The 15,946-nt window shown below is 50.2% G+C and overlaps 1 protein-coding gene across 2 annotated transcripts in view; it reads right to left on the minus strand.

Moving 5' to 3' along the window:
* Positions 1–2,304: 2,304 nt before the first annotated feature.
* efr3a (EFR3 homolog A (S. cerevisiae)) overlaps positions 2,305–15,946 on the minus strand; it is a 21,281-nt gene continuing 7,639 nt past the window's right edge. For both annotated transcript variants that reach the window (XM_086172186.1, XM_086172185.1), the window contains exons 7-23: positions 15,260–15,400; positions 11,718–11,796; positions 10,739–10,874; positions 8,459–8,626; positions 8,268–8,382; positions 7,973–8,024; positions 7,623–7,795; positions 7,447–7,522; positions 6,771–6,932; positions 6,558–6,689; positions 6,286–6,353; positions 6,076–6,203; positions 4,981–5,066; positions 4,534–4,582; positions 4,191–4,294; positions 4,077–4,126; positions 2,305–3,971 (exon numbers count right to left, since the gene is read on the minus strand). In XM_086172186.1, coding sequence (XP_086028312.1) covers positions 3,863–3,971; positions 4,077–4,126; positions 4,191–4,294; positions 4,534–4,582; positions 4,981–5,066; positions 6,076–6,203; positions 6,286–6,353; positions 6,558–6,689; positions 6,771–6,932; positions 7,447–7,522; positions 7,623–7,795; positions 7,973–8,024; positions 8,268–8,382; positions 8,459–8,626; positions 10,739–10,874; positions 11,718–11,796; positions 15,260–15,400 — 1,828 coding nt within the window. In that variant the 3' untranslated portion in view covers positions 2,305–3,862. The remainder of the gene's footprint in view (positions 3,972–4,076; positions 4,127–4,190; positions 4,295–4,533; positions 4,583–4,980; positions 5,067–6,075; positions 6,204–6,285; positions 6,354–6,557; positions 6,690–6,770; positions 6,933–7,446; positions 7,523–7,622; positions 7,796–7,972; positions 8,025–8,267; positions 8,383–8,458; positions 8,627–10,738; positions 10,875–11,717; positions 11,797–15,259; positions 15,401–15,946) is intronic.

Here is a 15,946-nt window from a genome sequence, read left to right on the forward strand (position 1 = left end):
TCCCTCGTCCCAGAACCTCCTCCGGGTGTCGTGGAGATCCTCCGGCCCTCGGGACCCTGGTCTCCTGGCTGCAGGACCTCACTGTGATGGAGCAGGAGATGTTACGGTTCCTCCGTGCTCCTGTTTGTCGTCTCCTGCTGAATAAAAGATGGAGTCTCTCAGACGGAGGATCAGACCCTCCTGGTTTATTGATGCTGTGAAAACACTGGTCTGGGGCTCCTCCTCCTCCTCCAGATCTTCTCCGGATCTCCATCCTGGTCCGACCTGCCGTTCCAGCTCCAGCTGCAGGGATCCTCCACCAAACCTTCTCATCCTGCAGGAGATCAGCAGCTTCCAGACCCTGGAGGTCCTGATGGGCAGAAGGTTGAAGCTGCAGTGCCAGTGGACCAGTGAGGACCTTGTGAAGGGTGACTGTGTGTGTGTGTGTGTGTGTGTGGGTGTGTGTGTGTATAAATGGGTGAGAGTGTGTGTATAAATGTGTGTGTGTGTATAAATGTGTGTGTGTAGATGGGAGATGGTGTGTGTGTGTGTGTATAAATGTGTGTGTGTGTGTGTGTGTGTATAAATGTGTGTGTGTAGATGGGAGATGGTGTGTGTGTGTGTATAAATGTGTGTGTGGATGGGAGATGGTGTGTGCGTGTGTGTATAAATGTGTGTGTGCGCGTGTGTGTGTGTGTGTATGAATGGGTGAGGGTGTGTGTACAAATGTGTGTGTGTGTGTGTGTGTGTGTGTGTGTGTGTATAAATGCGTGTGTGTGTGTGTATAAATGCGTGTGTGTGTGTATGAATGGGTGAGAGTGTGCGTGCGTGTATATGAATATGTGTGTGAGAACGGGTGTGTGTGTGTATGAATGTGTGTGTGTGTGCATGTGTGTATGAATAGGTGAGTGTGTGCAAGTGTGTGTAAATGGATGAGGGTGTGTGTGTGTGTGTATAAATGTGTGTGAATGAATAGGTGAGGGTGTGCATGCGTGTATATGAATATATGTGTAAGAACGTGTGTGTGTGTGTGTATGAATGAATGTGGGTGAGGTTGTGATTGGGTGAAGGTGTGTGTGTGAATGGGTGAAGGTGTGTGTGAATGGGTGAAGGTGTGTGTGTGTGAATGGGTGAAGGTGTGTGTGAATGGGTGAAGGTGTGTGTGTGAATGGGTGAAGGCTGCCAGCAGGCCTTCCAAAGAACTGAGCTTCTTCTTCTTCTTCTTCTTCTTCTTCTTCTTCTTCTTCTTCCTGAGAAGGTGGATCTCAGCCGCCTCCTGCAGGGCGACAGTGTTTCTGCGTCCCGTCTTCACGGAGAAGAAGCCCTTTCGAACACAAAGAGCCTGCGGAGGTCGAGAAGAGGAACTCACTCCTCGCCGCTGGACTTCCTGTCACTCGCTGTCCTCAGGAGCATCCACGGGTTAGCATTCCTGCTAGCCATTAGCACCGGCAGGTACTTTACTAGCAGTGAGGCGAGCTATGCGTTCTGCAAGTAGCATTCAAAGGCTAGTCTGCACGTGTTATACCTATCTAGAGGCTAGCTATTTATGCTGCGAGAAGCATTAGCAGGCTATTCAGTAGCATGTGAGACTAGTTATACCTATCTAGAGGCTAGCTATTTATGCTACGAGAAGCATTAGCAGGCTAGTCAGTAGCATGTGAGATTAGTTAAACCCATCTAGAGGCTAACTATTTATGCTGCAAGAAGCATTAGCAGGCTATTCAGTAGCATGTGAGATGAGTTAAACCCATCTGGCGGCTAGCAATTTATGCTACATGTAGCATTTAAAGGCTACTCAGTAGCCTGTAGGACTAGATAAATGAATCGGGAGGCTAGCCAATCATGCTACATGTAGCATTCAAACGCTAGTCAACAGCAAATGAGAGTATTTAAACCTATCTGTAAGCTAGCCATACATACTGCATGTATCATTCACAGGCTAGTAAATAGCATGGGAGTGCTAGGTGATAGCACCCCCACTGGTAACTAGCCTCCCTCGGCTGGTTAACATTATCAGTCTGGCTCTGGCCCCAGCTGAGGCTAGTAAATAGCATATGAGGCTAGGTACTAGCATTTCCTGGTAGCCACCCAGAGCTATCAGATGGTTGGAGCCACACAAGAACTCCAGAACCACATCCTCCACCATGCAGACCACAGACCAACGGGTCGATTTGTGAATGTGAACACACACACACACAGACACAGACACACACACACACACACACACACACACACACACACACACACACACCCACTCTCTCTCTCCGAAGATTCACAGTGGTAGAAAAAATAAAACCCACCAATGAAATAAAAGTCAGAAGATGGTTCGATCGCTTGGAACCTATTCCATTTATTGATCCGGTATTGATTGATTGATTGATTGATTATCAGTGGAGACAAATGGAGATGAGGTGATGGAGTGAGAAGGTCCACAGATGGAGCTCCTAGAGCTCCGGCTCCCAGTGTGAAACCAACTTCACCTCAGAGTCAGTGAGTCTGTGATGGCCAGAAGGTTCGTCAGGCTGAGGCTCCGCCCCCTGGCGGTCACGGCGCCCGGGGACGGGAGGCCTAGAACATCTGGAGAACCCGGAGAACGTTCCGACCAAACATTCCTCAGGTTCTTCTCCTGATTTTGCATTAAAAAGTCAGATGGATGCTTCTATTTTGCCAACGATCGGGTGTAACTTCCTGGTCTTCGGGCTGCGCCTCCCGCTGCTGCCAGCAGGGGGCGCCGGCGAGCGCCGGAAACCGCCATCATCTCAAGTCACCTTTCGGGGTTAAAGGGCAAACTACAACTTCCTGTTTCGGGGGGGAAACGACCTGCGGGGAGCCGACCGTCAACGTACCGAGCCGTCAGCCAGGAAGAAGCTCGTCCTCCTCGCCGTCACGACCAAGACGACGCCGAGCGTCTTTGGCATCGGAGAGTTTTTTCGAAAAGCTGCCGAAAAACCACGCGGGGCCAAGATGGCCTCCTTCCGGCCGCCATTTTGGGGCCTCCGCTGGGGGGGGCGGGGTCAAAGTGCATCTGAGGAGGAGCTGCTTTTTCGGGAGTTGTCGTCATGACGACTTGGCCCCCGCTGATACGCGGCGTGGACGCCGCGGCGCCCCCTGCTGGCAGGACGGAACGCCCCGCGCCTTCTCCCATCGCCGTACGACATTTCACAGCCTTTTTCCGACGTTCTTTACCCGACGCCATTTGTCCTTTAAAAATGTCGGAGCTGAGACGCCAAAACGACCACTTAGATTTTATCTTTTAAACATTTGTACACTCCTACAGCGGTAGCGTGAAATAGCATAGCGGCTAAAGCTAGCATGAAGGCTGGAAACAAAGGATGGCGTAATATCAACCATGAGTCCTACAAAACATGCTGTAACAGTGTAATAACAACCTCCTAGTGGTAATACACCGATATAAACGCTAGATTTGATCTTATAGAGACTCTTTATACTAAAAACAGACGATATTTAAACGTTTAGAACATTTATCGCAAAGAGTAATACCTTATTACCGTGACAGTCATTACGTAATGCGACACCAAACACGTCATGACATCATCGTTGCACAACGGGACGGTTATTACTGCGCTATTACAAAATGCTATAAACCCTCCTGCGTGGTGTTGTGCGTACGACTTATTTTCCTGGGTATTGATAACCGATCGGCGTGTCGGAAGCTGCTCATCCGTTTCTAAAGGTTGTCACTGCTTTTATTTTGGCGGGAAAAAAGGGAAGGGGAAGTCTGAACCTCCAGGAAAAAGTGCTGGGTTTGTGCCGAAGCTCAGATTGGGATTATCCAACGAATCAGGAGTAATCTGTGCACGTAGCTGCTGTGTGTGTGTGTGTGTGTGTGTGTGTGTGTGTGTGTGTGTGTGTGTGAGCGCGCTCAGTAGACGCACAGGTCCGGGAACTTCATCTCGTAGACGGGGACGGACTGGTGCTGGGGAGGAAGACCCGTGGAGATGGAGGCCACGCCGGACGGACTGGGAGGCGGCCTGCGGGAGGGAGGGCGCGTGACATCACTGTTGCGCGGCTAACAGCTAACTAGCGACATTGCTAACGCGTCGTGACTTAGCAAAGAACAAAGATGGCCGACTCACCGGATGGTCAGCTCGAAGATCTGAGCCAGCCGGTCCTGCAGCATGTTCGCCTGCGGACGCACGGCGTTAGCTAGCTGAAGATGCGGCGGCGAGTCGAGGGCGCCGTCCACCTACCTTGGACTCGCAGTGCGCGGCGATCTCCTCGAACGGAGCCTTCTGGAACTTCTCCATCACCTGGCGCCTCCTCTCACGCTCCTGCTCCTCCAAGCCCGTCGTGTCTGAACAGAGGGCCGACGTCAATACCCGCGGGGCGCTATGCTAGCTATGCTAGCTGGAGCTAACACCTGGCTCACATGCTAACACTACACCGAAACACTGCGAAGAGGCTGAAACCGCTAACACACAGTAGCATGAACTGAGCTAATGGTGGCTAACACTACTGGACAGCAGCTCACAGCAATGCTAGCTAAAGCCCCGCTAACAGGGCTAATCCCACAATGTTTGTCAAAGTTCTCACCAATGGCTTTCTTCAGGGTCTCGAACGTGATCTCCTCAGCCAGCTGCGACTGTGCGCACACACACACACACACACACACACACACACACACACACACACACACACACACACACACACATTAGTGAGGAGAGACCAGACCAGACCGTCATTTCATCAGCATGAAGAGCAGACGGGATTATTGAGGTTCATCTGCTGGATGAGATTAAAAATGGAGGATCAGAAGATCAGGACATTGAGGGAAAACAAGCAGAGAACCAGGGGAGAACGAGAACATGGAGAACCAGAAGAAACCTGGACAACCAGAGGACATCTTGAATTGGTCCCAGAAGAACTTTGGATTAGAAACATTGGACTTCTTGAAAACTAGTGGAGCCATCAAACCATCAGGAAGGAACACCCTTGGAGACCCTTGGAGACCTTAAGGGACCTGCAGGAAGCCACGCTCACCTTGTCTGGGAGGCTGCTGGACAGGATGTCCACCTGCAGGGAGATGGTGTCCACGAAGCTCTTCCTCCTGGTCAGGCGATCTTCATCTGCAGGTCAGAGGCAGGGACACGTTGAGGTCTTCAGAGGACTCGATGAACTTCAACCACCAGCAGCCGGCCGTCCAGCGGAGACGCCGACTGCTGCTTCTCACAGGAGGCAGGTCTGGCAGAGGAAGAGGTCCTCACGTGGGGACGTCGGATTTATCCTCCCATACTCATGCTCTGGTTCTTCAAGTCCTCCCGTTGAATTTTGAACTTCTGAGGTGCTCACATGAGGACAACGAAGGTTTGAATTCATGTCCTACTGAAGACCAGAGGATGAGCAGGAAGCCTCAAAAAGTCCTGTCCCCATGTGAGGACACAAGCTCGCCAGGTTCTACCTGCTCCATCAGACCACCTTCGGTCGACGGACGTGGTGATCTCGAAACCTCCGACTGTTGTCATGGCGACAACGGCCGCCGGTCGGGGAGCGTGGGAAACAAGGAACAGACGCAACATCGACCTTCCGACTACCTGAGAAAAGAACTTCAGAAGTCTACGAGTTTCCGAGTGGCCTTTCGGGAAGAAATACAACTACGGAAACCAGACAAGCTACTGTGGCGCTACAACTGACTGAACTTTAGCTGAACATTAGCAAGTTTGCGTGTGAGCGCCAGAGCTATGCGGTCGTTTACTTACCGGAACATTCCGAGCATCAGGCAGCAGAGCAACGTGGGAGAAGGTCAGAACCTTTGACGCCACTGAAGGGCCGGTCTAGCTCTACATAGAACCGCTCTAGCTAATCTAGCTAATGTTCTTCAACGTTACCTCGGGACGTCTGTTTGCACCGGTGGAGGATTTTCCCCACGGTGTACAGAACTGGGGTCACGTGACGCAGGAAGCAGGAAGAAGAACAAACCGGTACACTGTCAGTTTCCTCCAAAATACCAACAAATACCTCGAAGAGGCGGACAGCTAGCATGAGGCTACTTTTTAAGGCATCGTTCCAAAGGTGCGTTAGCTTCGAAGGGGGGTTCCGGGTGTCTGGCGCTTTATTTTGGCAGGTGGTGTCCGGTACCTGTGACCTGGGGGACGTAGGGAATGGACAGTCTCTCTGCGTTGTATCCCGGCCCGGCCAGACACTCGGACATGTCGGACGTCTGGAAGTACAGCAGGCGGTCGTCCTTGTTCAGAGACTCGGGAAGCCTACAGGGAGGAAGAACACAACGGCGGGTCAACGCCCGAGAACTTAACACCGCGGCATCTTCCGAATTCAACTGACACCTACGGACACTTGTCCCTGAAGATGTGCTCTGGGAGAAGATAGGGGGCGTCCATGGTCCTCAACTCGATGACCTGGAACGCACAAGCGGAACAATGCTGAGCAGAGCGGTGTGTCGTCAGCATATCGACACATCGCAGCCTCTTCAGGAGAAGGTGACAGGAAAACTTGTGACGATTTACAGAGGTGACCTAGAGATCATCGGGTTGGGGCTACGCTAATGGGTAACATGCGACAGAGCTTGGGTGAAAAGGCGTTCCCGAAGATGAGCAGCGTACCTTGCTAACGTGCTGGCAGAACGGCGGGTTAGCGATCATCTGACTCAGGAAGTTGAGGTATGCCGCCACCAGCGCCATGATGCCGCAGCGGATGAACATCGGCATGTTCTCCTCGTTGGCCAAGGACATTTCCTGGGAGGGAAAGCGGTTTTATTTTCTCGGCCGGTCCGAAGAACCGGTCCCCGCATTCGGATGAAGTGTTTCCCTGGTAACCTGCAGCGCGATGGCGAGTCGGATCAGGTCCACGACGACCTCCTCGTTGGCGAGCTCGATGGTGAGGACCGCCAGCGTGGTGAAGAGCAGCTCAAAGTTCTTGTGGATGTTGTCTTCCTCTTTGCAGCCCAGGTAGATGTGACGGTAGAGCTGCTGGCCATGCTAGTGGCAGGGAAGGGGCAGAGTTAGGATAGTCTTTAGGGTTCCTACGATATAAATATAAACTAGCGGCTAAAAAATGCTAGCATGTCAACAGCGATAAACAAACAGAAGCTAACTCCAACCTAGCATAGATTAGAGCCAAGAGAACCAACTGCGAGCTAAATCAAGCTAAGGCGAGGAGAAGCAGCTAGCGACTCAATCCTGCGCTAGCAAAATGGACGCTAAAAGCGCTAAAAACCGGAGTTGTGGGTGTTTTCATTTGGATGCAGCTTCAGATTCGGGATGGAGAATCCAAAGCTAACATTAGCGGCACCTTTGCTAACCTGCAGAGCAGGGTTTCAGACTGGGGACGTCTGCCTCTCGCCGTTGCCCTGGCAACCAGGCGCCCGGCGAAGAGCGAGCGACGTGGGGTCGGGACCTCGATCGCGGGCCGAGACTCGCGGCGGCTCACCGACTTTCTTAATGAGCGTGCCGGCCTGTTTCCACGGCGACGGACGTTTATTTTTAGCCCTACCTTTTTCATGAAGGTGACGTCTTGCTTGGAGATCTTCTCCCGTTTGATCTTCAGAGCCGCCACGTTCGGGATGATCCTTTCAAAACAAAAGGCCCGGACGGCTCATTTCAATCACAAGGAAGTGGTCACGGGCGTGCGGGCGGGGAAACAGGAAGTGAATGAGCGGCCGTTCGCACCTGATGCCGCGCAGCTTGGCTCGGTTGTCGTGGCGATCGATGATGTTGTGCAGGATCTCCAGCACCAGCTGCCGCAGCTCGGCGTCCTCCATCAGCGAGATGGAGAAGAGCGGGTCCAGGAAGGGCGCCGGCAGCGCCGCCGCCATCGACTTGGACTTGAAGCCCGAGGTGACCTGCAGGAGGAAGGGGGCGGGGCATCATGGCGTGCAACGGCGGCGAGGGTCGGACATCAAACACGGATTAAAGGGCAAGTTCACAAGATGTTCTAAGTGTTTGCATGTTGACCTTTTCACACACAGTGCATAAGTGTGTGTGTGTGTGTGTGTGTGTGTGTGTGTGTTCTGACCCACCATGATCAGGGAGCTCAGCAGCATCATCTGGATCCTCTTGGTTCCTTGATGCCTGAACAGAAACATCCGTCAGCTGTGTGTGTGTGTGTGTGTGTGTGTGTGTGTAAGTGTGTGTGTGTGTGTGTGTGTGTCCTCCTGCTGTCCAGAACCCCTATGGTGCAACACAACCTTATCAAGGTATGACTGGAAGCAACTGAGAGCCTGAGGAAGTGTGTGTGTGTGTGTGTGTGTGTGTGTGTGTGTGTGTGTGTGTGTGTGTGTGTGTGTGTGTGTGTGAAACCAGGCGCCCCCTCACCCGATCTTGACGGTGTCCAAAGTGTGGCAGGGGGTCCCGTAGACGGGCACCTTGCCCATGATGAACATCATGACCTCGGCCCGCTGGTAGTCTGGCAGGTTCCCCCCGAAGAACCCTGGAGGAGCAGAAGGAACCCGGCGAGGTCAGACGGGAAAGCTCAGGTCGGGAGGAACCTGCGGACGTTCTCTGACCGATGGTCTGGATGATGGCGTTCTGCACGATGCGCTCCTCGCTCTCCTTGCCGCGGCCCGAGGAGACGCTGCTGCCGGAGTTCCTGCGCGAGCCGTCGCCCAGCTCGAAGTCCACGCTCATCCGCAGGTGTTTGAGCAGCGTGTTGAAGACCTCCAGCACCGTTGGACCTGCGGGGCACAGCGGCGCTCAGAACCCGGGTCGCTCAAAGACCCGGGCTGACGGAGGGGGAGGGGTCACCGCACGTCTTCTTCTACGACAACACGCCGCTACTTCCTGCGGGCCTCGGGCGCCGCGGTGCCGTACCGAGCCACAGGTGGTGCGGAGTCGCGCGCTCCGTTTCGAAGGCGTCGCTTCCTTTGCGCTCCTGGATCATCCCTGCCGGCCAGCAGCCGCGGGGTTCGGCCACAGGGGGGCAGCAAAAGGCAGGTTAGAGGGATCCGTAGCACGTTTCGGCTAACGGATGGCTACTATGGTTCGCTAGTTTAGACAAACAACACTACACAACTTGCTAGCTTAAAGTATTTTATCCTGAAGCTGCTATCGTCTAATTATACCCAGCAATGAACGTTAAGCTGTTTTACCTACAGCGCGCAACTTGCTAGCTTGATTTATTTCATCTTTTAGCCACTGGCAGCTAATTCTAACAACACAAGGCACATTAGCTACTTTTACCTTGAGTAAACAATTAGCTAGCATCTATTGTTTTACATGTACAGTCATGCCGAAAAGTTTTGAGAATGACACAACCTTAGAAACATCTGGCAAACACCTAAACACCCTGAAGGAACAGACTTTGTGAAAGTGTCATTCTCAAAACTTTTGGCCATGACTGTATTTGCTCCTTTTTCCGTTATGACACAACTTTACCCTGAGGAATACAATTAGCTTTTCTCAACTTGTTGAATCAATTAGCTATAGAATGTTACTATTCACAACACAATGTACATATAGCGACTAATACTTACCGTAGAAAACTAGCTACCTTGACCATTAAAATCATTTAGCCATGGTTAGCTAATTTTAACAATGCAATGTACATTTTGCTACCTCTATCTTCAGTACATGACTGGCTTAGCCTACCTAATTTAACTATTTAGCCATAGAGACCTAATTCCAACAACATAATGTACATTTAGCTACTCGTGCCTACAGTACACAAATAACTTTTCTTGATTTGTACCATTTATCCATGGCTAGCTAATTATAACAACAAAAGGCACATTTCGCTACTTTTACCTAGAGTTAACAACGAGCTACCATCAATTGTTTTACATTTAGCCATGATTACCAATTCTACCGACACAATGGACATTTATCAGCGACTTTAACCTTTATGGCACAAAATTGCCATAAAGTATACAACAAGCTTCTCTTTACTTCAATTAGCCATAGAGAGCTACGGTTAACAACATAATGTACATTTAGCTAATTATACCTACAGTGCACAACTAGCAACCTTGACTTATTTTACCATTTAGCCATGATTAGCTAATTTTAACAACACAATGTATATTTGGCTACTTTTACTTGGAGTATAAAACTAGCAACCTTCAACTTTTTTATCATTTAGCTAGTTAGCGTGTCTAAAATAAATAAAAAGTAAATATTTTGTGTAGTGATTCTTGTGGTAGTTTGGAGAATGTAGCACATTTCAACAACCTAACATTCTCTTGGCTAAGGTGAACTTTGTTGAACACTGCTAACCAGTTATAGTTAATTCATGTATATTTAGCTAATTATACCTACAGTGCACAACTAGCAACCTTGACTTATTTTCCCATTTAGCCATGGTGAGCTAATTTTAACAACACAATGTATATTTGGCTCCTTTACTTGGAGTATAAAACTAGCTACTTTCAACTTTTTTATCATTTAGCTAGTTAGCTTGTCTAAAATACATAAAAAGTAAACATTTTGTGTAGTGATTCTTGTGCTAGTTTGAAGAATGTAGCACATTTCAACAACCTAACATTCACTTGGCTAAGCTGAACTTTGTTGAACGCTGCTAGCCAGTTGTTGTTAGTTTATATTCTGATAGCTGAAATTAGCTATCTATCGCTAACACCTAACCGCCAGAAGTTGATGTTCACTTTGCGAGCTGGCTACACTTGCTAAGTAGCTAGCTAGCTAGCTAGCTAGCTCCATAGCTGTTGAGCCGCAACCTCTTTGCACTCCACGATTGTCTCGTAAGACTCTTCATCTCCCTGGACCTCAGAGACAGAGGCTCACGCCGAGATGGACCGGCGGCCATCTTTGGCGGCGGATCGTCGGCCACTGACCGATGGAGCCCTTGGCGGCGATGGCGACCGTCTCCAGCAGCACCTGCACCATGCCGGCACGGACCCGCGGCGTGCTGCGGTTGTTGTTGTCCAGATGGTTGAGCACCTGCTGGATGACGTGGTGCGAGTGCTGAGCCTGAAACAACACACACACACACACACACACACACACACACACACACACACACACACACACACACACACACACGATATTATAAGTGGCACTGAGATTGCTTTGTAATTGTTGACAGATTCGTTTGTAATTGAGATTATTTTTTAATGGTCTGGAGATCATTGTTTTTCTTGCGATTACTTGGAAATGTTGGGAGATCGTTAATGTAATTGAAATATATGTAATTGTTTGAATTGAGATTATATTGTAATTGTTGGGGGAATGTTACTGTGATTGAAAATAATTTGTAATTGAAATTATCTATGTAGTTGTCTGGAAATCATTAATGGGACCGAGATCATTTATCTAATTGAAATTACCTATGTAATTGTGGGAAATTATTTGTGTAGTTGTTTAGGGATTATTGTGTGATCAAGACTAATTTGTAATGGAAACTATTTGCAATTGTTTGGGAATTTATCTATCTAATTGTCTGGAAATTATTCAGGTAATTAAGCTACTCTTGTAATCGATGGGGGATTATTTATGTAAATTGTTGGGAGATTTTTTTCTAGCGTTATTTTGGGATTATTCATGTAACTGAGATTCATTTGTAATTGGAATTATTTTGAAAAGGTTTGGGACAGTCATTTTGTAACTGAGAATATGAATTGAGCTGAAACCACTGACATTATTGAGGTGATACTTGTGAATTTGAGACGATCTTCATGATTGTTGGAAGTATTGAGATGATATAGGTCCCTTTTTGGAATTACTTTCGTAATTATAGATGATGAAGGTTGTGTTTTGGGAGACAAGGTGCACTTCTGACCCCCGGCCAGCAGGGGGCGCTGCAGGAGGCCATACCTGGATGGAGTACATGATGATCCTGAAGCAGGAGACGGCAAACTCGTTGGGGTCCCACAGGTGGTGGTTGTCCAGGTGCCTGTGGAAACAAGGACTGCATCAGCTGGGAGGAGGAGCAACGTTCTCCTCAGAACCTTGGCTTCCACCTGCAGGCTTCCCTTTAACTGGAAGGGGGGAGGAGAAGCAGGAGGTGTGGAGGAGCGTCAGGTTCTCTCCTCTTGCCCTCCATCTTCTACCTGGATCTCCGTCATCCTGCTCCGACCATGTCCGAACCATCTCAGGGTGACTCCTCCTCCAGAACATCTACCATCATGCTGTCCCTCTCATGGACTCCTTCCTGGTCCTCTCCATCCATCCTCAGGACCTCCACATCTTCATCTCTGCCTCCTATCTTCTCCTAGGTGCCTCCAAACCAGACACTGCTGCTGCTCTCACCTCAACCTTCTCTACCGTTCCTTCCCTTCTGGCCGGTACTCTTTTCTCCACCCATTCCAACCTACTTGCTCCACAACCTTCTCCACGTTCCTCTCTGGTTCCTCCCATCCACCCACATGCATTGTCTCCATCCTGCTCCTCCTCCTCTCCAGGACCGGACCTCCACCTCTCTAGCTTTTGAGGTGAGGAGATGGAGGCTCTGCTGAGGTGAGAGCGTGAGGAGCACTGGCGCCTCCTGCTGGAGCCAGGAGGACCAGGAGGACCAGGAGGACGAGGAGGACCAGGAGGATGAAGCAGCAGAAAGAGTTTTTTGTTTAAAAGAAGCCGACGCAGCGATAAAGGTGGGTGGAGGGAACATCTCCCCCGGATGACGTCAACCACCCTCCACCCTCCACCCCCCGTTAACCCCAATCCCTGCTATTTATAGTGAGAAGAAGAAGCTCCCCTCCCCCTCCTCGTCCTCCTCGCCTCCATCTCTGCAGGAGGAGCTGCTGCCTCCCGACCTTCAGCTCCTCCTTCAAGGTCAAAGAGTCTGCGGTTCTGGTGTTGTATCGTGTGTCCTCCTCTCCATGCAGGAAGCTGTCATCAAACCCATCACAGCGCCACCTTCTGGTCACGTGACGCACGCCCGCAAGACGCCGATCGATCCGGGTTCCAAACGGCCCGGATCGATCGGCGTCTCCTGGGATAAAGTTCCTTCGAAAAACGGAGATTCAAATCTGAGGAGGACATGGAGGAGATGTTCCAGGAGTCAACAGAACCAGGACCGGCTCCGGCTCCAGGAGAAACACCTCCGGTTCTGAGCTAACGGCTACGTTTCTACCAAACAGCTGGCGAGTGCAGGTGTAGCTCAAAGCTAACCAATACTGTTGTAGTTCGGAACCAGCGAGTACTTCTGTAGTTCAGAGGTGGTGGGTACTATAATCGCAAGCTAGCACGTACTACTATATTTCTAACCTAATTAGTACTTGGGCTAGCAAGTACTGCTGTACTTCAGACCAAATATGCTAGTGAGTACTATAATCCCCAGCTGGCAACTACTACTACTACTACTCTAACCTAATTAGCACTGTTGTACTTCAGAGCTAGCAAGTGCTGGTGTCGTTCACAAGAGGTCAGTACTGTCATAGTTAAGAGGTGGTGGATACTAGGATTCCGAGCAAGCAAGTACTGCTGTACTTCAGAACCTAATAAGTACTATTGTAGTTCAGAGGCCTGAGTACTATTGTAGTCAAGAGCTAGCTAGTGCAGCTGTAGCTCAGAGATAGCCATTACTGCTGTAGTGCAGAGGTGGTGGGTACCATTTGTAGTCCATAGCTAACGAGTACTATTGTAGTTCAGAGCTGGTGAGTACTATAATCCCGAGCTGGCAAGTACTACTACTAATACTACTCTGACCTAATTAGCACTGTTGTACTTCAGAGCTAGCAAGTGCTGGTGTCGTTCACAAGTGGTCAGTACTGTCATAGTTAAGAGGTGGTGGATACTAGGATTCTGAGCAAGCAAGTACCGCTGTACTTCAGAACCTAATAAGTACTATTGTAGTTCAGAGGCCTGAGTACTATTGTAGTCAAGAGCTAGCTAGTGCAGCTGTAGCTCAGAGATAGCCATTACTGCTGTAGTGCAGAGGTGGTGGGTACTGTTTGTAGACCATAGCTAACAAGTATTATTGTAGTTCAGAGATGGCGAGTACTGCGATAGTCGAGAGCTAGCTAGTACTGTTAAAACTCAGAGGTGATGAATACTGTATTAATCCATAGTTAGCAAGTATTGCTGTAGTTCATTACATTACATTACATTTGGCAGACGCTTTTATCCAAAGCGACTTACAATGGAGGACATAGGGACTGCAAATACACTTGCAAATACACGAGATGTTCAGAGATGGCAAATACTGCAGTAGTTCAGAGGTGATGGGTACCATTGTAGCTCAGAGCTTGAGAGTACTGTTGTAGTCCAGATCTAGCTAGTACTGTTATAGCACAGAGCTGATGACTACAGTTGCAGTCCATAGCTAGCGAGTACTATTGTACTTCAGAGATGGCGAGTACTGCGATAGTTGAGAGCAAGCTAGTACTTTTAAAACTCAGAGGTGATGAATACTGTATTAGTCCATTGTTAGCAAGTATTGCTGTAGTTCAGAGATGGCAAATACTGCAGTGATGGGTACCGTTGTAGTCTATAGCTCGTGAGTACTGTTGTAGTTCAGAGATGGCGAGTACTGCGATAGTCGAGAGCTAGCTAGTACTGTTAAAAACTCAAGAGGTGATTAATACTGTATTAGTCCATAGTTAGCAAGTATTGCTGTAGTTCAGAGATGGCAAATACTGCAGTAGTTCAGAAGTGATGGGTACCGTTGTAGCTCAGAGCTTGTAAGTACTGCTGTAGTCCAGATCTAACTAGTACTGTTATAGCACAGAGCTGATGGCTACCGTTGCAGTCCACAGCTAGCGAGTACTGCTGTAGCTCAGGGCTAACGAGTAGCGCTGCAGTCCACAGCTAGCGAGTACTGCTGTAGCTCAGGGCTAACGAGTAGCGCTGCAGTCCACAGCTAGCGAGTACTGCTGTAGCTCAGGGCTAACGAGTAGCGCTGCAGTCCACAGCTAGCGAGTACTGCTGTAGCTCAGGGCTAATGAGTAGCGCTGCAGTCCACAGCTAACAGTAATCTGCAGCGGCGGGCCGGTCAGGAGTCACCCTGCGAAGCCCCGAATTCCCGTCCCGATGATGTAGCGGTCCCTGGAGCGGCGCCATCCGCCAGGCTAAACGTGCTAAACGTGCTAAAAGCCCGGCTCATTTCCCGCGGCGGCGTGAAGCTGGCGGGCGGACGCGGCGAGCCTCAGAGGGGCTCGCCGGGACGCCGCCCTTCGCTCCATAATTGTCCAATTTATGCGAAGCGTGTCGAGTGGCGGCGGCGGCGGCGAGCGGGGGGGCAAATCCCCTGGGACCGGGGGGATAACAGACCTCATTTAATTTCCTCCGTGAGCCCACAGCATGTCGGTGTGTGTGTGTGTGTGTGTGTGTGTGGAGACGGATATAGTGTCTGACTAAAAGAGTGAATTAGTGTGTGTGTGTGTGTGTGTGTGTGTGTGTGTGTGTGTGTCACTCACACCAGGACTGGCCTGACGGCGTTGTTCATGTTCCCGTACGCCGCCCGGCCCAGCAGCTCCCTGAAGCAGCTCTCGGCCAGCGCCGCCGGGTTCTCCTCGCCGTCCTGACCCACGACGGACGGCGTGCTGGGGTGTCCCGCCCTGCACGCAGGGGTCAGAGGTCAGAGGTCAGAGGTCAAAGAGACTCAGCTGTCAAAAGTCACATCAGAGACGGCTGGAGGGGAACTTGCAGGAAGTGACTGAATTAAATGAGAGCATCAACCGCATGTGTGTGTGTGTGTGTGTGTGTGTGTGTGTGTCTGTATGTGTGTGTGTGTGTGTGTGTGTGTGTGTGTGAGAATCAATTAGCAGAACCAAACGTCTGACGCCGTTGCTCGCAGTGTTTCAGCGCCCCATGCTGAGTCACATGCTAAAGTGACAACCACCCCCGCCGCCGCCGCCGCCATCAGCGTGATTGACAGGAGGCTGCGGGGGGGCAGAGCTTCACACGGCCAGAAAGAGGACGAGGAGGTGGAGGAGGTGGAGGAGGAGGAGGTGGAGGAGGAGGAGGTGGAGGAGGAGGAGGTGGAGGAGGAGGAGGAGGTGGAGGAGGAGGTGGAGGGAGTCATGAGATCATCTGGAAATATAAACAATTTTTAGAAACAAGAAGGAAATGATATGAAAGATAACACTTGTTTGAATTGGCTG

This window comes from Fistularia commersonii, chromosome 25, assembly GCF_037954325.1.
Source record: "Fistularia commersonii isolate RoL2024-O1a breed Wild chromosome 25, RoL_Fcom_v1.0, whole genome shotgun sequence".
Classification (NCBI taxonomy): Eukaryota; Metazoa; Chordata; class Actinopteri; order Syngnathiformes; family Fistulariidae; genus Fistularia; species Fistularia commersonii.